Below are 24,832 nucleotides of genomic sequence, written 5' to 3' on the forward strand. Positions count from 1 at the left end.
ATATGAAATTTCATATTTTGAAACAGGGTCTCATCTTGTATCTCTGGCTACCCTGGAGCTCTCTCTCTGTAAATTAGACTGACCATAAACTCACAGAGATCTTCCTTTCTCTACCTCCCTAGTGCTAGGGAAAGGCAGGCCCTAGTGCTTTCTCCACCACTTCAGTTTTACTAAACTACAGAAAAATGACGTAACTAAAAAAGAATGCTCATATTTAACGTAAGGTAGGGTGAAGTCTTTTATTGTGAGGAAAACTATGAAGTACTAAAAATATTTATTTACTGTGGCAAGTTTAACATAGTGGGTTAAGAATAGTCAAATCAAATCAAATCAAATAGTCAAATCAAACAGTAGTTAAATTGCCTGGCTCATTTTTCTACTATTGCAGGATAAACTACACAATTTTCACTCCTGAAGAGATTTCATCAATTTGCAAGAACTAAACCTATGTTAAAAAGTTACCTGTGACTAATCACTATTCTAATTGTTATTTGATGACATAAGGATGATTTTTTTTTAAAACAGTCGTGCTGGACAGTATACTTGAATAGAAGCCACTATCTCATCACAAAAAATTATCAAAGAATAAGGAATAAGTAAGACTTGTGATAGGGTTTCTGCATATGTGAATTTACGTGTTCATTCTGTGGGAATGTAGGGTCATGTGTTCATCAGACAAGGACAGTTTCAGTGGAATACTGCATAAAAAGAAAACCATTAAGTATGAAAAGTGGTGGTATAAAATATCCATGTTCTCCTCCCTCTTTCCACTGTCAGTGTTACTCCTGCCATATTCTGACAAACTAACTTTTTTTTAAGCATGTGACCTTTACACCAAGATGCACAGAGAGACATTTTACTAAGTCATACAATGTTTTACAGTTGGCAAGCTACTTTTATTTAAGGAATCTGATGAGACTATCATGGGTCAAAAGAAAGGATGGAAGAGGGACATAAAATATATGTTTGAAAATTGCAAGAAATATCCCCAGCCAATCAAGTCTACCTGCTGTTGTTTTGTCTATTTAACTTTGTATCTTTTGCTCAAAGTATTATCATTTATAGTTATAAGATGGTTTCACATATTTTTAAAATAAGCATTTATAGCTCTACACACTTTTAGTTTTATCCTTAAATCAGCCATTTCTTCTAGGTGGTTTTATTACTTTTATAAATTTTGATACATGTGATTTCATCACATTGACATATTAAAGATTCAGCTAAACTTTTGAGGTTTAACCTCAAAGTATAAGGCCGAGTTGTGATGCATATTGAATTAAAGATGGTAAGGAAAAAAAAATCTTCTCAAAAGTAGAACAGGCACTAGGCTCCCCATATCCCTCAAGAACGTCAAACTTCTTTGTAAGCTGCACTTCTTATTATACACTGACACAAAAAGTTTTTGTAAGGTAAATTCATAAAATTCAACAGTCAACTCATAAAGATCATTGGGGGGAAAAATAGCTCTTTACTGTGAAAAAAAATGTTACCCTTAATATTCAACTCTCATTACAGGGTGAAGCGAACAGGCAGAAACATGCAAGCAGTGAAATGGAAGACAGGACTCGATCCTATGGCCAGGAGCTAGCTGCCGCTGCTCCTGATGCTTCTACTGCTTCTGTCATTGCTGCCATCGTCGCTGCAGCTGTTGTAGCTGTGGCTGCTCCTGCTGCTGCAGTCGCTGCTGCCTCTGCTGCCATAGCTGCTGTCGTGGCTGCTGTTGCTCCAACGGCTTCTGCGGCTGTTTCTGCCGCTGCGGCTGTCGATGCTCTCGCTGCTGTTTCCGGGGTTGCGCCTGACAATTCCGCTGTACCTGTCGCTGCTGCGACGGCTGCCACCGCCGCTGCTGTCCCTGCCTCGATGGCTGCTGCCGGTGCCCCAGACACTGCCCCTGCTGTCGCTGCTGCTGCTGCCGCCGCGGCCGCCTCCACTGTTGCAATGACTTCGGTGGCTGCTGTTTCCCTCACTGCCGCATCTGCTGCTTCTGTGGCCGCGCTGGTTGCCTCTGCTGTCACCGCAGCGGCTGCTTCTGATGCTCCCACTGTAGGTCCTGCTGCTGCTGCAGTTACTGCCGTGGCTGCTGCTACTGGTCCTGCGGCAGCTGCTGCTCTTGTGGCTTCTCTTGCTGCGGCTGTCACTCCCTGTGCTCCTCCTCCTGCTAACCCTTCAGCTGCATCCCCTTCTCTTGTTGCTGCGGCGACTGCTGCTGCTGCTGCCGTTGCTTCTCATGCTGTTGCTTCACCTGCTGTAGCTGCCGCTGCTGCTGCCGCTGCTGCTGTTGCTGCTACTGTTCCTCCCCGGACTCCTGGAGCAGCTACTACTGCTGTTGCAGATGCAGCGACGCCTCCTTTTAATATCCCCACAGCTGTACCAGCTGCTGCTGTTGCTGTTACAAAACAAAAAACAAGTCTACAAAGAAAGTGTGTGGAAGCAAGAAATCAGCGATCTCCTCTTGAGGAGGCGGAGGAGCATGTTGGGTAAGCCCAGGAAGATTTGAAACTAGTTATTGATTCTGCCCTTTAAAAGGAATTCTCATTTTTTTACATTTTCCATGAGTAGCAAATATGGCTAACTTTGACACAAGGGTAAACTGAGGCAGAACTCAGATAGGCAAAAAGTGCCAAAGCTGGTGGCTCTTGGCTTCTAGCTGGTAGCTTCTGGCAAGAAACTCTTTAACTCTTTAACAGTTTTTGTCTGGTTAAAGGCTCTAAACTCTTTCTCTGACTTTTTAAAACATTTATTTATTTTTTATGAATTACAGTTTATTCACTTTATATCCCAGCTGTAGCCCCCTCCCTATTCTCCTCTCATGCCCCTCCCCAAGTCCACTGATAGGGGAGGTCCTCCTCCCCTTCCTTCTGACCCTAGCCTATCAGGTCTCATCAGGACTGGTTGCATTGTCTTCCTCTGTGGTCTGATAAGGCTGCTCAGAGGTGATCAAAGAGCCAGCCACTGAGTTCATGTCAGAGACAGTACTGTTCTCATTACTAGGGAACAGCTCAGAGACTGAGCTGCCACAAACTACATCTGTGCAGATGCTGAGCCTCATAGCCAAACTTTGGGCAGAGTGCAGGGAATCTTATGAAAGAAGGAGGATATAGAAAGACCTGGAGGGGACAGGAGCTCTCTCTGACTCTTTAACTACCAGAGCTGATAGCTTTTGGTTAATGTCTCTGCTGATTATGAAGGAAGACACTGAAACTGTTTAACACTCTAACAGCCAGAACTGATAGCTCCTGGCTAGGAACGCCGAACTTTCTTTAATTCTTTACACGGAAAAAATTCTTTAATTCTTTGACTCTTTAAACTCTAAAAATCTCAGTTGTTGGGGGATCCAAGGTGATGGCGCCGGGAGGACACTGTATCTGAGGAGCAGGACAGCAGTGTCTGCACAGCGACCAGGAGACTGAACTCTGGGATCTAAAACACCAGCGTTTGTGATTGCCAGGTGAGAGGAAATCCTACGGTGTGGAAATCAATTGGGACTGACCTCAGGTACCCAGTCAATCCCTGGAAAAGGTCCTGGGGACCAGCTGCGCACAGCTGCTGGCCCAGATCGGAGCACACAGCCTCCCGCCCAGAGTGAGGCGTGCAGCCTCTCGATCAGAGCAGAACCGGCAGCCACCATCTCAGACTCGGGGTGCACAGCCTCTGGCCCAGAGTGTGGCACCCAGCCTCCAACTCAGAGCAGAGCCCTTAGTTGCCGGCCCAGAGAGGAGTGCACAGCCTCTGGCCCAGAAGGGGAAGCACAGCTACCAGCCCAGATCAGGGCGCACAGCCTCCAGACCAGAGTGGCGTCCCCAGATGCCATACCAGCCCTGGGCACACAGTCTCTGGCTCAGAGCAGGGCCTTTAGCTACTGGCTCAGGGGGGAGGACTCAGCCTCTGGCCCAGAGACTTGCTGTGAGTTAGACTCACCTTCCCAGACAGTACTGTGGGCCCTGGTGCACCAGAGACTGAGTTTCCCTTGTTGTGAGAAAAGCCCACAGCGAGGGAATCAGCACGTTCTTCAAGAGGGCTGTACCTCGAAAACAGTGTAACAACAGCAGCAGCTCACTAAATTCAGAAAGAGAAACCCAGCAGCAGGGCAGCTGTCTCCAGGACTTCTACGGGTGAGAGGATAGCCCCCCTGCCTAACAAAGACCACAGCTACCACTCAGGTCTATACGCCTGAGGTGAGCAGTGGCAATTCCTGAGAAACACTGGCCATTCAGTGACCACACCCAAAAAGCAGAGGAGGCCTCCTTCAGGAAAAATAATCTTCCTGCCAAGAGGATTCTCCCTACCTCAATATTCCAGGAAGCACCAGAAACTAATAGCCAACACCTGAAATAGTCCAATGGGTAGAGGTCAGCATAAAAGCTCAACCAATAAAAGACAGAAATAAGACATCTCCAGAATCTAGTCATCCAGGGGTGGGCAGCCCTGGACACACCAGCATAATTGAAATCCAAGAAAATGACCTTACATCTATGCTGATGAAGAGGATAATAGAGGAAACAAATAAAATACATGAAGAATTAGAAGAAGATAATCAAACAGATTATGGCCATCAGTAAAGAAATGGAGGAAGTTAAAGACAAACAGATTATGGCAATCCATAAAGAAATACAGGAAGATAAAGACAAACAGATTATGGCCATCAGTGAAGAAATACTGGAAGATGCAGCCAAATAGTTTGTGGCCTTCAGAGAGGAAATAACTAAATCATTGAAGGAAATAAAAGAAACAAAGGAATGTTAAAACAAACAGTTAAAGGAACTAAAGGAAAAACAGGAAAATACAAACAGACAGGTGAAGGAAATAAACAAAACTCAAGACCTGAAGACAGAATTGGAAAAAATTAAAGAAAACATAAATGGAGAAAATCATGAAGAGGAAAAATTTACAGAAGAAAACAAGAACTACAGAGATAAGCATAACCAACAGACTACAAGAAATGGAAGAAAGAATCTCAGGTGTACAAGATACAATGGAAGAAATCTATGTATCCATCAAAGAAACTGTTAAATCCAAAAAATTCCTGCAGACCATCCAAGAAATCCAAGACAATATGAAAAGACAAAACCTAAGAATAACAAGAATAGGAAAAAAAGAAGATTCCCTCCTTCAAGACCCAGAAAATATCTTCAACAAAATTATAGAAGAAAATTTTCCCAACTTAAAGGAGAGGCCTATAAGAATACAAGAGGCCTACAGAATACCTAATAAATTAGACCAGAAAAGTAAATCCTCCTGCCACATAATAATCAAAACAGTAATTGTACAGAACAATGAAAAAATACTAAAAACTGAGAGGGAAAAAGGCCAAGTAACAGATAATGGCAAACCCATCAGAATAACACCTGACTTCTCAACAGAGACTATGAAAGCAAGAAGGGCCTGGACGGATAGGATGTAGACCCCAAGAGAACACAGATGTCAGCCCAGGCTAATGCATCCAGCAAAACTCACAGTCATCACAGATGGAGAAAGCAAGATACTCAATGAAAAAAATAAATTCAAACAACACCTACCCACAAATCCAGCATTACAGAAGATACTAGAAGGAAAAATAGAACCCAGGAAAACTAACTACATTCAGGAAAACACAGGAAACAAATAAATTCACTACAGCAAAACTAAAAGTAGCCAAGCACACAAACACACTACCATAGCCAACAGCAAAATCAAAGCATCTAACAGCCACTGGTCATTAATCTCCCTTAACATCAATGGACTCAATTCTCCAATAAAAAAACAAACAAACAAAAAAAAAAACAGACTAACAGAATGGATATGTAAACAAGACCCAACAATATGTTGCATACAGGAAACACACCTAAGTCACAAAAATAGACATTACCTGAGAGTAAAGGGCTGGGAGATGGTTTTCCAAGCAAATGGACAAAAGAAGCAAGCAGTAGTAGCCATTCTAATATCTAATAAAATGGATTTTTCAACCAAAATTAATCAAAAGAGATGGGGAAGGTCATTTCATACTCATCAAAGGAAAACTTCATCAAGAAGACACCAAGGAAACAATGACTCTAACACACGTCATGAATCAAATGTACCTAACCAACATCTACAGAACCTTACACCCAAACACAAAAGAATTTACCTTCTTCTCAGCACTCCATGGAACCTTCTCCAAAATAGACCATATAGTTGATCAAAAAACAAGTCTCAACAGATACAAAAGATTGAAATAATCCCATGTATCCTATCTGACCACCATGGACTAAAGCTGGATCTCAATGACAACAGAAATAACAAAAAGCCTACACACACATGGAAACTGAACAACGTGTTGCTCAATGACAGCTGGGTCAGGGAAGACATAAAGAAAGAAATGAAAGTCTTCCTAGAATTCAAAGAAAATGAAAGCACAACATACCCAGACTTTTGGGACAAAATGAAAGTGGTGCTAAAAGGAAAGGTTGTAGCACTAAGTGCCTTCAAGAAGAATTTGAAATGTCTCATGCAAGCAACTTAATGACTAACCTAAAAGCCCTAGGGGGAAAAAAAAAAGAAGCAGACTCACCAAAGAGGAGTAGATGGCTAGAAATAATCAATCTCAGGACTGAAATCAATTAGAAATGAATAAAACAATTCAAAGAATCAATGAAACCAAGAGCTGGTTATTTGAGAAAATCAACAAGATAGACTAACCCTTAGCCAAACTAACTAAAAGTCAAAGAGACACTATCCAAATCAACAAAATCAGAAATGAAAAGGAGGACATAATGACAGACACTGAGGAAATGCAAATAATCATCAGGTCTTACTTCAAAAGCCTATATGCCACAAAATTTGAAAATCTAAATGAAATGGACAATTTTCCTGATTGATTCCACTTACCAAAGCTGAGTCAAGGCCAGGGAAATGAATTAAATAGCTCTATATCCCCTAAGGAAATAGAAGATAGGAGTGATCATTAAAAATCTCCCAAGCAAAAAAAAGCCCAAGGCCAGATGGTTTCAGTGAAGAATTCTACCAGACCTTCAAAGAAGAGCTAACATCAATACTCTTCAAACTATTCCACAAAATGGAAACAGAAGGAACACTATCAAACTCATTCTATGAAGCTACAGTCAGCTTGGTACCTAAAACTCACAAAGACCCAACAAAGAAAGAGAATTTCAGTCCAATCTCCCGTAAGAACATCAATGCAAAAATACTTAACAAAATACTTGCAAACAGAATCCAAGAACATATCAAAGGTATTATCCACTATGACCAAAGTAGACTTCATCCCAGGTATGCAGGGAGGTTCAATATATGTAAATTATCAATGTCGTCCACTATATAAACAAACTGAAAGAAAAAAAAACCACACAATAATCTCCGTAGATGCTTAAAAAGAATTTGACAAAATCCAACATCAATTTATGTTTAAAGTATTGGAGAGATCAGGGATAATACAAGGCACATACCTGAACATAGTAAAGACAGAATACAGCAAGTCTATAGCCAACATCAAACTAAATGGAGAGAAACTTAAATCAATCCCGGGACAAGGCAAGGCTGCCCACTCTCTCCATACCTCTTCAACATAGTTCTTGAAGTCCTAGCTAGAGCAATAAGACAATTAAAGGAGAACAAGAGGATACAAATTGGAAAGGAAGAAGTCAAAGTATCCCTATTTTCAGATGATAAGGTAGTATACCTGAGTGACCACAAAAATTCTACCAGGGAATACCTACAGCTGATAAACACCTTCAGCAATGTGGCTGGATACAAAATTAATTCAGAAAAATCAGTAGCCCTCTTGTATACAAAAGATAAAAGGGCTAAGAAAGAAATTAGGGAAACATCATCTTTAACAATAGCCACATAAAGTACCTTGGTGTGACCCTAACAAAGCAAGTGAAAGACTTGTATGAAAAACATTCAGTCTCAGAAGAAAGGTTTAGAAAATGAAAAATATCTCCCATGCTCATAGCTTGGCAGGATTGACATAGTAAAAATGGCCATCTTACCAAAAGCAATCTACAGATTCAATGCAATTCACATCAAAATACCAACACAATTCTTACAGACCTGGAAGGAAAAATTCTCACCTTCATATGAAATAACAAGAAACCCAGAATTGCCAAAACAATCCTCTACAATAAAAGATCTTCTGGAGGTATCACCATCCCTGATCTTAAGCTGTACAATAGAGCAACAATACTGAAAACTGCATGGTACTGGCATAGAAACCAACTGGTGGATCAATGGAATTGCAGACCCCAAAATAAACCTACAAACTTAAGGACACCTGATCTTTGACAAAGATGCCAAAACCATACAATGGAAGAAAGATAGCATTTTCAACAACTGGTGCTGGTCTAACTGGATGTCTACATGTAGAAAAAGTGCAAATAGATCCAAACTTATCACCCTGCACAAAACTAAAGTCCAAGTGGATCAAAGACCTCAACATAAAACCAGACACACTAACCCTGTTAGAAGAAAAAGTGGGGAAGAATCTGAAACTCTTTGGCACAGGAGACAACTTCTTGAACAGAACACCAACAGCACAGACTCTAAGAGCAACAATCAATAAATGGGACCTCAGGAAACTGAAAAGCTTCTGTAAAGCAAGGGACACTGTCATCAGAACAAAACGACTACCTACAAATTGGGAAAGGATCTTCACCAACCCTATATCTGACAGAGGACTAATATCCAGAATATATAAAGAACTAAAGAAGTTCAAAAGCAACAAATCAAGTAATCCAATTAAAAAATGGGGAACAAAGCTAAACAGAGAATTCTCAATAGAGGAATATCGAATGGCAGAGAAACACTTAAAGAAATTCTCAACATCATTAGTCATCAGGGAAATGCAAATCAAAATGACCCTGAGATTTCACCTTACACCCATTAGAATGGCCAAGATCAAAAACTCAAGTGACAACACATTCTGGAGAGGTTGTGGAGAAAGGTGAACCCTCCTCCACTGTTGGTGGGAATGTAAACTTGTATAGCCACTCTGGAAATCAATCTGGTGCTTTCTCAGACAACTAGTAATAGCACTTCCTCAAGATCCAGCTATATCACTCGTAGGCATATATCTGAAAGAGGCTCAAGTACATAATAAGGACATTTGCTCGACCATGTTTGTAGAAGCTTTATTTGTAATAGCCAGAAGCTGGAAACAACCCAGATGTCCCTCAACTGAAGAATGGATACAGAAATTGTGGTACATCTACACAATGGAATATTACTCAGCAATAAAAAAAAAAAAAACAAGAAAATCATGAAATTTGCAGGTAAATGGTGGGAACTGGAAAAGATGGTCCTGATTGAGCTCTCCCAGAAGCAGATAGACACACAGAGTATATACTCACTCATATAGACATATAATATAGGATAAACCTACTAAAATCTGTACACCTAAAGAAACTAATCAAGACGGAAGACTCAGGCTAAAATCATCTCCATCTAGAAAGGCAAAGAGGATGGACAGCAGAAGAAGAAGAAAAGAGGGAACAAGTCAGGTGCCTGCCACAGAGGGCCTCTGAAAGGCTCTATCCTGCAGGGTATCAAAGCAGATGCTGCGACTTATGGCCAACCTTTGGGCAGAGTGCAGGGAATCTTATGAAAGAAGTGGGAAATAGTAAGATCTGGAGAGGACAAGAGCTCCACAAGGAAAGCAACAGAACCAAAAAAAATCTGAGCACAGGGTTCTTTACTGAGATTGATTCCCCAACCAAGTACCTACCATGCATGGAAATAACCTAGAACCCCTGCACAGATGTAGGCCATGGCAGTTCAGTGTCTTAAGTGGGTTCTATAGTAATGGGAACAGGAACTGTCTCTGACATGAACTGATTGGCCTGTTCTTTGAGAGGGGAGAAGCCTTACCAGGCCACAGAGGAAGACAATGCAGCCACTCCTGATGAGACCTAGTAGACTAAGATGTTGAAGATTCTAGGCACTAATTTCTAAACTGCTATTCGACAAGCTCAGACCAAAATCTGATTTTGAAACCAATGGATTGCTTTTAGATACTGTCCTTCCCAGTCATAATATACCCATACCTTCCACTAGGTACAGCATGAGAGAAGTTAAATTTTAAAAGAAAAGAGTATTAGATAAAATTCAGACATCTAACATAAAATATTACTAAACAAATCAATATGGATAAATGTCAGAAAAAATAATTTTGAATGTAATAAACAAGCAAACTATAGTACAGTCCACCTATTTAAAACTTCAAAAGTAAAGTAATATTTTGCCTACAGTTATCACAATACATTATTACCACAGGAATGATGTTCTGGAAGAAATGAAAAGCAGAAGGGAGATGCAGCCAACAGATGAAGAGTGGCAAGGAATGGGTCCTAAACCTGACTTGTCTTTGGTTCCCTTCTGCATGTGTCTTTTCTTGGCTTAAAAACATCCATACAGTTGCATGAATGCTGCCAAAGGCTTATGGGGTACTCAGAGTTTAGTATAAAATTTGAAGGTAGTTCTTCACATGGAATTTTCAAAGTACAAAGAACAGATTTGGCTTTGAGGCTGCCCACGTGTCAACCTAGCCACCAGATACCACTTCCCAAACAAGCGTCCAACTTTACTGACCTGATTGTGAGTGCTACTTCTGGGATCCAATTCTTTCATTTATGTGTTTGGTTTTGATGAGTTTTGATAAGTCTATCTCCAGCATATATAAAAATTGTAACTATATTTATATGATTTAATTTTTTCTAGTCAATGTGCGAAAGTAAAATTAACAAATGTACATACAAATTTACATACAAAGTCTGAATTAAGATTTCTTTCTTCTTTTCTTTTTCTTTCTTTTTTTTTTCTTTTTTTTTTTTTTTTGTCCAAGAGCCATTTAGAGACAATTTTTTTGTTCAGTTTGTACTATTTCATTTCGGAATTATAATTTTTTTTCTGAATTTCTATTGTTCTCTCAGAAAGGCAGATGACCTACAAGGCTCTGCTTCCTTCATAGGGCCATTCACATCATAAACTTAAAAATAATATTAAGAGGTTAAAGGAATCAAAGGAAAACCCCCATGACAATAGCTGCATGGTCTAAAGCACTATTTCTATTGCTTCTACTCTGAAGTTTTATCAATGCTCAGTAGAAAACCATTTATTTTTATTAAGAATTAAATTATTGTCTACTCACATAAATATGTAACAAGTTCAAAAATAAAGACAACTGCTGGAGAAAAATTATTTTATTTTATAAAATAATCTTAGCTGTTCCAACTAACAAACTTCATTGAAAGTTATTTTCATGTCACGAAATATTTCATTTCATGTGTTACTGTTTTCTAGGTTTGCTCATGAGGGATTGAATTTTACAATATTTTTGTCTTAAGATTTTTTTTTAGGTCTTTCTTAATTCTTTTTTAATTTAAGTAGAAGCCTATGGCTCTCCCTATTTCTCTTTCTTCCTCTTCCCTGCCATATCCTCCTCTCCCACCACTCATAAGTTGATAGCCCCTTTTCCTTTGGTTATTACTGGTGTGTGTATGTGTGTGTGTTTGAATACAACTTGCTTATGCTGTTTTTGTTTTCATACATAATATGGTTTCAGATCTGACTACTCTGTATTGGACAACCAAAAAGAGGTTCATCCTTGGGAGAAAGTAATTCTCCTTCTCCCACCAGTCATTAGTTGTCTGCAGCTTTTTGCTAGGAGTGAGACTCTGTGAAATTTTACCCCCCCCCCCCGCATTAACATGTCCAATGATATTACTGGTATTCCTATTTGGTTTCTGCAAAATATTTCTAAGAGAGACTATTTGACAGATACTATAATCTCTAGTATTCTGGCTCCAAGGTGTTCCCTGAACCATAGATGCAGGAGCTATGGTGCCGATGCGTCTGTTAAGGCTGGGCTCCACAAAACCTATTGATACCTGCATTTGTTCCTGTGATGCTCTCTATATTTTTCAATGAGAAGTTTCTTTGATGAGCGGTGGTAACTAAACTCATCTGTAGGTATATGAATACTATTTAGAGTGTTGTAAGGAATTGTGCTGGCCTGACAAATAAAAGTAGTATATGCTTTTCTAAGTTCTATGACTTCATGAGTCTCAGGAAGCTGGCTAAGTTTCCAGTAGCAGGCATGACTTCACTCCTGATGGTTGCTACTGACATGTGAATAGCAGGCATTGCTTGCTTATGAATATCTTGCAATGTGGTTTTTATAATCATTTATAGCTGTTTTACTAGGTAGAGCTGCTTACTTGCTTCCATATTTGGGAGCGTGCAAACTGTTTTCAGAAACCATAAAAATTAGACAACAGAAAAGAAGTTTTCAGGTTAGACCTACCCTACCTCAAATCATCTGGCTCCAGTCTTAAGTGTGAGATGCCTTCAGCAATACAGGTCCACATTCAATCCTTGTGAAACAACTAAGAAGTACATTAATATTATTTATTGATTTTAGTGTCACTTGAACTATCTTGACTGACCATTTGAAGGCAGCTGTTTCATGCCTGGTGCTCAGGTTTTCTTAAGTCTGTGGTTCTTGTGGAGAGCATTGTCAGCCTAAAGTGGCTTAACTTCCTTTATATATACAATATATTATACATTAATATAATATAATGTAATATCCCTTGATCCTCTTTCTCTTTAAGTATTGACAACTTTCCCTTTTTCATAATGGGGTTTCAACCTCATTATTACAATTTCCCACCTTATAACAGCTGCACACATATTCCTTTCCTTGACACTCTCCTTCCTCTTGTCCTATTATATTTCCTTGGTTTCTGTGGTTACACCATGCTTTATTCTCATGTATTAACATCAATAGCCAGGAACCACAGATGAGAGAGGATATGGGGCATTATTCTATCTGAATCTGGTTTACTTCACTCAGTCTAACTTTTTTTAGGTCCATCTATTTATCTGAAAGCATAATTTTTCCTTAATGTTGAACTCTATTTCATTGTGTAAATGTACCAGATTTTCATTATCCACTCATCTGTGGAATGACATTTAGAATAACCCTAATTAAAGAGGTTAAAAACTTCCCTAATGAAAAACTTAAACCTCTGAATAAAAAGACAAGAAAGACCCAGAAAATGGAAAAACATATCATTGTCATGAGTTGTTGAATTAATATTACAAAATGACTCTTTTGCCAAAAGGTATTTGCAGATTCAATCCAATCTCAATCAAAATCCCCATCTCATTCTTAACAGAAACCTACCCTAAAGTTCACATGAAAACACAAAAAGATCACGATAGCCAATATCCATAGCAAAAAAAAAAAAAGAAAGAAAAGAAAAAAAAAAAAGAAAAAAGAAAAAAAAACAATGCTGACAGAATTACCATTCTAGATCTTATGCTACATTACGAAGCTAAATTGTAATAAAACCAGCATGATACTCTGACAAAAAAACAGGCATTTAGACAAGTAGAACAAAATAGAGGACTCAGGCCTGAGTACAGATAATTTCAGCCACTTATTATCTGACAAAAGTATCAAAACCTAAGCTGGAAAAAATAACCTTCAACAAATGATATTGGGAAAACTGGATGTCCACATGCAGAAGAATGAAATTAGAGTCCTGTCTGTCACTTTGCAGAAAAAATAACCCCAAGTTGATCAAATACTAAATGAGAAACCTGAATATTGAAACTGGTAACAAAACACATTGGCAGTAACTTGCATAATATAGTTATAGAAAAACTTTCTGAAGGCTAAAAACTGACAGGTAGGACTTTATAAAATTAAAAAAAAAAAAAAAAAAACAAAAACAGCAAAACCCAGCACAGTAAAGGAAACCATAAGCTCATTGAAGAAAAAGCCAGAAGAATGAAAGATAATCTTTGTCAGCTGTATATTTGAGAGAAAATTGAATAATATCCAGAATATAGAAAGGACATACAAAAAAAGATCCAGCTATATCACTCGTAGGCATATATCTGAAAGAGGCTCAAGTACATAATAAGGACATTTGCTCGACCATGTTTGTAGAAGCTTTATTTGTAATAGCCAGAAGCTGGAAACAACCCAGATGTCCCTCAACTGAAGAATGGATACAGAAATTGTGGTACATCTACACAATGGAATATTACTCAGCAATGAAAAATAAGGAAATCATGAAATTTGCAGGTAAATGGTGGGATCTGGAAAGAATCATCCTGAGTGAGTTGTCCCAGAAGCAAAAAGACACACATGGTATATACTCACTCATATAGACATACAACATAGGAAAAACCCACTAAAACCTGTGCATCTAAAGAAACTAAGCAAGAGAGAGGACCCTAACTAAAATGTCCAATCCCCATCCGGAAAGGCAAAGAGGATGGACATCAGAAGAAGAAGAAAACAGGAAACAACCTAGGAACCTACCACAGAGGGCCTCTGAAAGCCTCTGCCCTTCAGACTATCAAAGCAGATGCTGAGCCTGATGGGCAACTGTTGGGCAGAGTGAATGGAATTTTAGGTAAGAACTGGGAAATAGTCAGAGCTGGAGAGGACAGGGTCTCCACAAAGAGAGCAACAGAACAAGAAAATTTGAACACAGGGAACTTCCCAGAGACTCATACTCCAACCAAGGACTATTCATGAAGATAACTCAGAACCCCTGCACAGATGTAGCCCAGGTCAGTTCAGAGTCCAATTGGGTTACATAGTAATGTGAAGAGGGACTGCCTCTGACATAATCTGATTGGCCTGCTCTTTGATCACCTCCCTCTGGGGGGGAGCAGCCTTACCAGGCCATAGTAGAGGTCAATTCAGCCACTTTTGATGTGAACTGACAGACTAAGATCAGAAAGGAGAGGAGAACCTCCCCTATTAGTGGACTTGGGGAGTGGCATGCAAGCAGAGGGAGGAGGGAGGGTGAGATTGGGAGGGGAGGAGGGAGGGACTTATGGGGGGATGCAGAATGAATAAAGTGTAATTTATGAAAAATTAAAAAAAAGGGAAAAATAATTTAAGAACCTTAAATGACTTTCAAAAGTGGAGGAAAACATGGAGTTAGTCAATTGGCATGGAGCACGTCTCGCCCCTGGGGGCAATGGTCTCCTGAACCTACTCAGACCTCGGACACCACCACTGCTAGTTCTAGAACTGACGCAGGATGTTCCAACGAGGGGGTTAAGGCTTCTCATAATATTTCCTATAAACCCACACCTGTTTGTCTATATCCCCCATTTTTATTCATTATTAACCAGATAGAGCCAAGTAATTGTGGTAATGATACTTGCTTTTTTGCCCAATGCTGGAATGCTAGTAAATTTAGGTATGCCCTGGTTACTCGCATGCCTCACTGGGTGCCTGTGCCCGTTGATGCCCCTCACGCTATGACTCTCTTCAGACAGAAAAGGGATCTTGGAACTACAGCCACCATTGTTACTACCATCTCATTGGCGGCTGTTGGAGCTACCACCAGGGCATTAGCCATGAGTCATACTGGGCAGACTGCTCAGACCCTGAATAATCATTTAGCCAATGTAGCTCATGCCTTAGTTGTACATAAAGGAATTAATGCTCAACTAAAAGGAAGCTTGATGGTGTTCAATCAGAGGATTGACCTCTTGCAGGAGCAAATTGATACCCTATGGCAAATCGCTCAACCTGGCTGTCAATGAAAGTATGCTGAACTTTGTGTCACTAGCATACAACATGAGAATTTTTCCTGTGCTGCAAATCTGTCTAAACAATTGTCGAGCTATATTTTAGGTAATTGGACTGGAGAATTCGATACTACGATGGAGCAGCTGAGAGTGGCCATTGTCACAGTAAATTCTACCGGAGTGGACGCAGGACTAGCCACAGGATTATCATCATGGATTGCTGCAGCCATGAATCATCTGAAGGAATGGGCGGGCATGGGAGCGTTAGCAGGCCTTCTGGTGTTGGTCTCCTTGGTTTGCCTGTGGTATATATGCAAGATTAGAGTCTCACAACAGTGTGATGCAGCCATGATCATTCAGGCCTTTACAGCCATTGAAGCAGGACATTCTCCCCAAGCATGGTTGGATACCATAAAAAGCTAAAATGATATGCTCAGGATGCGAGGCTAAGCACTGCACTCAGGGTCAGCCGCTTTGGACCCAGAGAAGAGCATGTCTGATTGCATGCGGGTTGATGCCCCAGGTCCCGCCTCTGAGAAAAAGGTATCAGACGGGTCTGATGCTCTTTGGGTGGATGACACCTAAATGAACATTGGTACATAGTCCCAATTTATTTCTAATATCAGAGATCAGACCTCTACTCTTGCCTGATGCGTCTAAAACAAAAAGGAGAAACTGTAGAGAGCTGCGGAATGCTATGCCTTAAAGATGGAGCTGGTTTCTGCCTTCCACCTTCCCGATGGTGAGTGCTCTCTGTCACGAACAATTCCACATTTGGCTAAGGCTGAGGATCTGGCTTGCTTCCATGTATGTGGACCTATCTGCATTGCCCACGAGGCACGCCTGGGTTGGCTACCCAGAGGCTATTTAAGCTGTGGGCTGGCTTTCCCCAGGGTCCGAGGATTGTTCAAGGTTCCTTAATAAACTGCATTGAAAAAATAAAAAATAAAAAATAAATAAAAAAGAAAAAATAAAAAGTAAAAACAGGTATTGCTAACAAAAAAAGACCTAGAAGGATTGGGAGGGAAAGAGGGAGAGGGCTACAGCTGGGATACAAGTGAATGTATAAAATTATTTAAAAATAAAAAATATTAATTAAAAAAAACAGCAAAACCCAGCACAGTAAAGGAAACCATAAGCTCATTGAAGAAAAAGCCAGAAGAATGAAAGATAATCTTTGTCAGCTGTATATTTGAGAGAAAATTGAATAATATCCAGAATATAGAAAGGACATACAAAAAAAAATCACAAAGGACCCATTAAAAATTGGCTTAAATATAGAGTTCTCAAATTAAAAAAAAAAGTATAGCCAAGAACTATCTCACAATTTCTCAAGAATATTCATCACCTTTTACAACTAGGGAATGCAAATGAAAACTGTGCATGTCTCTGCAAAATCTGCAACGAGCAGAGAAATCTGTCTCAACAAGACTCAGTCCTGTTGGCTCAAATTTCTAGAGTCTGACACAGCCAGGTTAGTTTACAGCACAATTTGGGAAAATGTTTCCCATGTACATAAGGAGGTCATTTACATTGAAACTCTCTTCAAAGTACATGTTACTTCCTCCATGAAGATATATGCTCTAGAGATAGGCTACATGTGTTATTTCCTGATTGTATGCTGGAGCGAGGATCCTAGGGAGGATGCTTAAATCTCGTTACAAAGGGCAAACAGGATAGACACTGGAAGTGGTAAAGAAAGGGAACAGGACAGGAGCCTACCACAGAGGTCCACCCAGAAGGGGATCGAAGCAGAAGCAGAGACCCACAGCAGAGCAGTGAGTCTTTTGGAAGATGGTGTGTGTAGGGGGAGTATAGAAGGAGCTCCACAAGGACACCAACAAAGTAAAAAATCTGCGCTGATGGGGACTGCAGAGACAGATAAGTCAATCATGGATCGTGTCTAGAGAGGACCTAGACTCCCTGCTCAGATGTAGCCCATAGAAAGCTCAGTCTCCAAATGAGTTCCCTAATATGGGGAAGCAAGGGCAGTCTCTTACGTAAACTCCACGGTCTGCTCTTTGATCACTTTGTTGGCCATCCTTGTCAGGCCACAGCAGAATCCTAGACTAGAGTCAGATAGTAGGGGAGGAGGATTCTCCCTTTTCAGTGCACTAGAGGAGGGGAATGGGGGAAGAGGAAGGGAGGATGGGACCTGGAGAAGATGAGGGAGGGGGGCTATAATCAAGATACAGATTCTACCCAGCAGGGTGTCAAAGCAGATGCTGAGACTCATAGCCAAACTTTGGGCAGAGTGCAGGGAATCTTATGAAAGAAGGGAGAACTAGAAAGACCTGGAGGGGACAGGAACTCCACAAGGAGAGCAACAGAACCAAAAAAATCTCGACACAGGGGTCTTTTCTGAGACTGACACTCCAACCAAGGACCATACATGGAGATAACCTAGAACCCCTGCACATAAGTAGCCCATGGCAGCTCAGTCTCTATGTGGGTACCCTAGTAAGGGGAACAGGGGCTGTCTCTGACATGAACTCAGCGGCTGGCTCTTTGATCACCTCCCCCTGATGGGGAGCAGCCTTACCAGGCCACAGAGGAAGACTAAGCAGCCAGTCCTGATGAAACCTGATATGCAACAGAGGGAAGGGGAGGTATCCCCTACCAGTGGACTTGGGGAGGGGCATGGGAGGATAGGGCAAACAAGATAGACACTGGACGTGTCTAAGTCCAAGGAGGGAGGATGGGATTGAGAGGGGACAAGGATGAGCAAGGAAGGTACAGCTGGGATACAGAGTGAATAAACTAATTTATTAAAAAAAGAATAAACTTCAGAACAAAAAAACAAAATGAATTACAAAACAACAAAATGAATAAATTGTAAAAATAATAATAATAAAATTTTGAAAAGTAAATCTACCATATCACTCAGCTGTACTCAGCTGTACTCAGCTGTACTACTACTCCTAGGCATATGCCTGAAAGTACGCAACATCCTACCCAACAGGTACTTGCTCAGCCATGTTCATTAATGCTCTGTTCATAATAGGTAGGTTACAGAAACAACCTAATGTCTTTCGACCAATGAATGGACAATCAAACTGTGGTATACATACACATGGACTACTACTCTTCACACGGAGAAAAGAATGAAATCAGGAATTTTGCAGGCAAACGGATTGAACTAGAAAACGATGAGTGAGATAACCCAGATCCATAGCAGCAAAATTATTTTACATATTCTATTCTCTTTATTATTGAATTATACTTGTAGAAATATTATGCTGTATAAATCTTATAAATAGAATAACCACTTATAAAAGACATTTTCTTGAACACCTAATCATTTTAGATATTCATTGTTTTGTATAGGTTTAATGTTATCTGAAAATGTGTTTTTCTATTGTAGGACCAAAATTAAAATATCTAAGGAAAATATTAAGGTATTGTATAAAAAGTATTAATTTACTCAATATGTATATATTTTCCTTTATTAATTACACTTTATTCACTTTGTGTCCCCCCTGTGGTTCTCTCCCTCCTCCCTTCCCAATTCCTCCCTTCCTCCACCCTCTGCATGCATGCCCCTCCCCAAGTCTACTGATAGGGGAGGACTTCTTTTCCTTCCTCTGATCCTAGTCAATTAGGTCTCATCAGGAGTGGCTGCCTTGTCTTTTATAAAAACACAAAAATATAAAATATGTAACAATTGTAAAGATGCAAAATTATAAATGTTGTGAGGTGTAATGACACTCACCTTGAAGCTCAGTGTTCAGGAGACTGGGGCTGGAGGGCTGCCATGAGATCCTGACTGACTAGCCTGAGCTAATATCTAATATACAAGTTCCAGACAAGCCTAGGATACAAAAAAAAAAAAAAAAAAAGAACACGATTGGAAAATAAAAGACTGAAAGGAAAGAAAATCTCCAGAATCTTTTATCGCTTAAACGTACTTTCTTTGGATGTTTAAGAAGTTAACTATTGATAAAATATCTTGCCAAGTAGTTATTTGTGAAAGTATATTTTGTTCTCCTTGTACAAAAGGGTGAATTACTCCTTATGCACATAGAATTGTTTGTCTTATAGGTCCTAAAGCCAGCAAAAGTGGTACATGATATCAGTGCCTTGACTCCAATAACTGAATCATGCTCAGCGGAATGTGAGTTGCCAAATGAAACCGTTACTTTAATTAATTGGTGTAGAGTAATACTACATGAATATAAGGTGATGAATTGCAGTATTTATGTTCACACTGCTTGAAACTGCCCATGGAACCCTGCTGAGCTGTCGTGCTCTTCATAGCAGAATTTTCTTTGAATTAAATTAAAACGAAAAGCCCTGTACGCTGTTGACTAAAGTGCTGTGGTCATGGCCAGCACATCCTCTTTGCTGACTCTGCTTATTCCCTGTGCCTTCGCAATCACTGGGTCGGGTCATGTTACCATTGTCTCCACTAAGGCTATAGCAGTAACCCTAGAATGATTTTTCTTGCTACCCAACCCCCTGTAACCTCTATCATATTTCTAGCTAGTTCTATATGTTTTTTTAAAAAAAGTGAAATTTCATCACGTCTGTCTTGTTGAATATTGAGCGGTCATTTCAATTACCAGAATGTGAAATATTTCACTTCTCTAACTTTGCCTTGTATCTTTGTTCTGGGTGTTATCATATGTGTTTCTTCTTGTGATAGGACCTTTCAGTTTTCATAGTTTATTTAAGTATTGTTAATATATTACAAAGTGCACAATCATACTAGTTTTGACATGTATGTCTCACAGGTTTAGTCTTCACATCAAGATGGTGAATATACATATTACTTGCAAATGTTTCCTTACACGTTTTTCTTACTCCTTAAGAGTAGTCCTTAAAGGACTACTCTTTGTAGTCCTTTATTAAAAGCAGCTGTGATGAGACAGAATTGTGCCTCACACATCCCTTGGAGGATGCCCCACAACATCCACTTTACTAAACCAGCATAATCCCTAACTACATTCTGAATATCTGTCTTACTACACATAGGTAAGTATAGCCCCCATTCTTCAACAGAGAAACTTCTACTTTCAACAGACAGATACCATTACAAAAAAAATAATAACCAAACAGAGTGCATATTTTCAAAACACAGTCCTAAAGGATACATATATAAAACAATTCCCATATCTAAGGTTCAGGGAATATTGAGGAAGATGTGGCAGAAATAATGTAAGAGCCACAGGATCAGGGGGTTTGCTGTGAGATTTTATCTCCTAGTTATGTCAGAAGCTAATCCATAAAGTCTAACCAACATTAAGACAGTAAGATTGTAGTAATGAAATTCCTTTTTGAATTTTCGTGACCACAGATTTCCCTGAGGTTTGCAGGTAACTTTCCTGAAGAACATCGTTGATTCTTCAGAGAGTACAGCTGAGTACAGTAATGGTGTGTCATGTGGCCTGAACTTGGTTCGGGCTGTAACTATAAATTCAAGTTTATATCTCATTGTTCCTGATTCTCTTGCCTAGCTGTATGAGATCTGCCCAACATCTTGTGAATTATGAACTCATCCAGCCCAGCCCCAACAGACATGCCTCCTATCACCTACAGCAATCAATGTTCACTTGATGTAGCTTCAAACAAACTTTTCAAATTTTTCCCCTGTGACTCAGGTCTACACATACATGTGGTCATTAGTGTGCTAAATATTTGAGGGGACCCTTTCAAAATCCCCGGGATTCTTTCTCTTCAATGCTCTCTCTTCCGTATTGTTTAGTGCTGTTGAGCAAAAGTGCATTCATCTTAAGATATGATCAGCTTCATCGCTTTAGCCAAGGGAGTCTAAGAGACTCTGTTGGGTGTGGTACCCAGGGCTGTAAGTGTGTTGGAGAATGGCCTGACAATGCTTTCAACCACAGTGCCAGAATTTCTTTTGTTTGTGGCAGGCTCTTGCTATGCAGCTCCAGGTGACTACAAGCTCATGAAGTTTCTGCCTTACCTGCTGTGTGCTGACCCTGCAGACAGCACCTAGCCTGCTCTTTATTTCATTTTCTTTGTTTCTTGACCTTGAATGGTTGCTATTGCTCCACTGTAGAGAGAAACATTGCTCATACTTCAGCATGTTCTCTGTACTGGCATGGAATTTTTTCACTTTTTATGTTGTCCTTCCTGCTTAGTTTTTGTGTCCCTAGTCAGCTATCGTTTTCTCTGGGATCAATTCCAGTGCACAGTACAAATTAATTCTATTAGTGATAAGAAAACACTTCTTTATTACCGTATTTTATCAAATCATCATGGGCATGCCTGTTCTATCTACTAGACTTTCCGTTGAATGTTATTAGAAATCTGGTCTGTTCTTTTTTTTTCAGAACTTAGGATAATGCGTCCTGTTTTACTATGGGATATACTTATGTATTTTATTTATTTGTTCTCTCCTGGTGCAGATCTTGGCAGCTCCTTACAAAGTTCACCTGCCTTTGACTTATATAAAGAGTTAGTAGAACTTAAAGAAACCAATGATCAAATGCTCACAGAAAAAACTAAAGTGGAGACGGAATTATCTGAAGTAAAAGAAGAGAACTCACAGTTAGAGAAAAAGCTTGTAAGAAAGAATGAAAGAATCTCTACTCTGAGGTATACCACTGTGGTGCTTAAAACACTTAACTATGTGCTGAAGCGGGGAAACGGGTTTGGTGATTTCTTAGTTTCCTTCTGATACTTTGTAAAGGAGAAAACTCCTGTATTTGAAGGGAAGAGAAATTGTCAGGAATAATAAAGCTATTATAAAATCATGAATACTTTTAATACATCCATCTCATACATAGATAACAGAATGTATATGCCCTTTACAATCTCAATGCAGTGTGTATATAGTAGCCTGCCACATTCAAATATCTGTATTTCACAAGTAGAAATTTATGGAACATTTTCTTATTTGTTACAAATAATTTTGTAAAAGAACACTGTTGTAATAAATTAGAAAAAGAGTCGGGCTTTATAATGTTTATCATAGGTCCTAATATTATTATGGTGGTATTATTCAACTTGCTATCACAAATAATAAGGCACAGACACCTGTAAGATTTGTTAATTGCCTTATTTACCTTGGGCTGGGAAGATATTTCACCTACTCTGGCTCAGTAACCTCACCATCCATCTCCCAGCCCCATCCAATGCCATCCCCCTAATCCTTCTCATCTGGTCTACATTCTAGCCACAATCCCATGGTTCTTGCTTGTATTCTTCATCTGGGCCTTTTCATGCCATTACTGGAGTCTTTCCTCTTGGTCCCACGTGTTTTTTTTTTCCCCCATACTAACTCATGGTGGCATCCTTCTTCCTCCTTTCAGCCTGTCTGTCTATATCCCATGATTCTCCTGTCCTCTCCAAACCCAGGAACCTTAACTACATGTACACCATTCTTCCCTGCTCAAGTGTAGGCCATTTAATCAATCAATCAAGTACATTTTAGGCAGGTTTACAAAGTAGGAATAGGTGAACCAGAACTTGAGGTCCAGTAACGCACATTGACTAACCTCCAACAGAACACCATTTAGATGAATAATTTTCTCTATTCCTAGTTGTCTATAATGAATACATTTTTACATGTAGAAATATGTCAAAACATTTGCAACCTTAAAAATTCTTTTGATCAATATTCCTGAATTTTTCTCAAGAACACTTGTCATGGTTCTTAGAGCAGGTTATGAAGTGGTTTTAGTCACTGTTCTATTGTTATGAAGAGACAGCATGACAGAAGGAAACGCTAAAGAAGGAAGCATTTACCTGGAGGTTTGCTTACAGTTTAGGATGCTTAGTCGGTTATCATCATGGCTCTGAACTTGGAGGCAGAGAGCGTGGTAGCACAGAGACTGTTGCCAGTGCAATATCTGAAACCTGTGCGCTTTGATCTGCAGGTGTAGAGAGACTGGGGGTGGAGTGGGTTTCTGGAGCCTCAAACTCTACTCCTGTGACCCACTTCCTCCATCAAGAGTACACCTCCTACACCTTCTAATACTCAAACAGTTCCATTTCCTGTTAACTAATGGGACTGTGGGGGCTATTATTATTCAAGCCATCACATGTGGTTATTTTTATCTGCTCCCAAATTTAAAAATTAATATGCATTTGGGTGATGCCTTGTGTCATACACAGGGCCTTGCATAGACTAGGCATCATTCTACTTAACCTTACTCAATTAATGGTTCAGTTATCAATTAAATCATACCTATTAAGAAGAAAAACAGATATTGACCTTCGAGGAGGTCATTCAATATTTGTTCAAAACATAGATAATGCTAATTTAGGTCCTTTTCTATAAATAACATACTGATAATTATTATATGGTTACTATTGCCATCTTAATTCCCCCATTAAATACATAAGCAACAAAATAAGTAGAAATTACAATGAAATGGATGCATGAAAAGCATACTCCTAGATATTAGATCTTTTATCTTAGCTATAAATTTCAGAGAATAGATTAGAAAAGAAAACCAAGAGTATAAATTTTGAGGAAGGTTATAAGCAACTTCTGAGGGACCAAGCCACAAAGTGAACATTTTGTTTTCTGAGAAAAATAATTCTAAGACCAGCTTACTCAACCACAGATCAATCATAAAAGAACAAGTGGAGAAGAAAAGGAATATAATTTGTGCTTATAATGAGATGGTGGATGAACTGAGAGAGAAAGAGGAGATGATTGAGAGAAGAGGAGAACAATACAACAGACAAGTTACAGAGACACAAAAATTTGAAATATGTCTAAAAACAAGAGATGTGGAGTTGAAACAGGTAATTTGTTCTTTAATAACAACACCATTTTGACTTTAGCCTACTAACATTTAAACATTCCTTTGATTTAACTCTATATTTCATAACAGATACTGATCTGAGAAAAGTTTCCACTGTCAGTTTCATCACTGTTTAAGCTTTCTTAGCATATACATACACAACCTAGGAAAATCCACCACAATTGAGTGCTATCTAATTTATAATATGATCATTGCAGTCTATTTGTTTTTACCAATTCATTGTCATTTTGAACATGCAATTGTTTTATTTAGGATTCAACTTAAATTTTATTTCATTACAAAATATAATTTTAACCTAAAATTACTGTTTTAAAGTATATCATCTAATAGACATACGGTGTGTGATTTCTGGATGAAGGAATGGAAAGTTATTTGAGATTTATCAACAACATATTTTTTTTATTTTGTTTCTACTTCTATTGAAAATTTATTCTTAGCAAGTGCATACCTTTAATCCAAGCACTTGGTAAGCAGAGGCAGGTGGATCTCCGCCTTTGAGGCCAGCCTGATATATATATAGTGAGTTCCAAGGCAGCCAAAGGTACACAGAGAAACCCTAT

At 39.3% G+C, this 24,832-nt stretch overlaps 1 protein-coding gene across 1 annotated transcript in view; it reads left to right on the top strand.

Annotated features, from left to right (window-relative positions):
• The window catches only part of LOC110541090 (ankyrin repeat domain-containing protein 26-like), a 194,165-nt gene that overhangs the window by 122,413 nt on the left and 46,920 nt on the right, over nt 1–24,832 (top strand). Inside the window, 6 exon segments of the mRNA XM_060371561.1 lie at nt 1,516–2,472; nt 3,006–3,029; nt 5,297–5,311; nt 19,582–19,645; nt 21,903–22,092; nt 24,069–24,252. Of these exon segments, the coding sequence (XP_060227544.1) occupies nt 1,516–2,472; nt 3,006–3,029; nt 5,297–5,311; nt 19,582–19,645; nt 21,903–22,092; nt 24,069–24,252 (1,434 nt within the window).

The sequence above is a fragment of the Meriones unguiculatus genome, chromosome 18 (assembly GCF_030254825.1).
Source record: "Meriones unguiculatus strain TT.TT164.6M chromosome 18, Bangor_MerUng_6.1, whole genome shotgun sequence".
NCBI classification, from domain to species: domain Eukaryota; kingdom Metazoa; phylum Chordata; class Mammalia; order Rodentia; family Muridae; genus Meriones; species Meriones unguiculatus.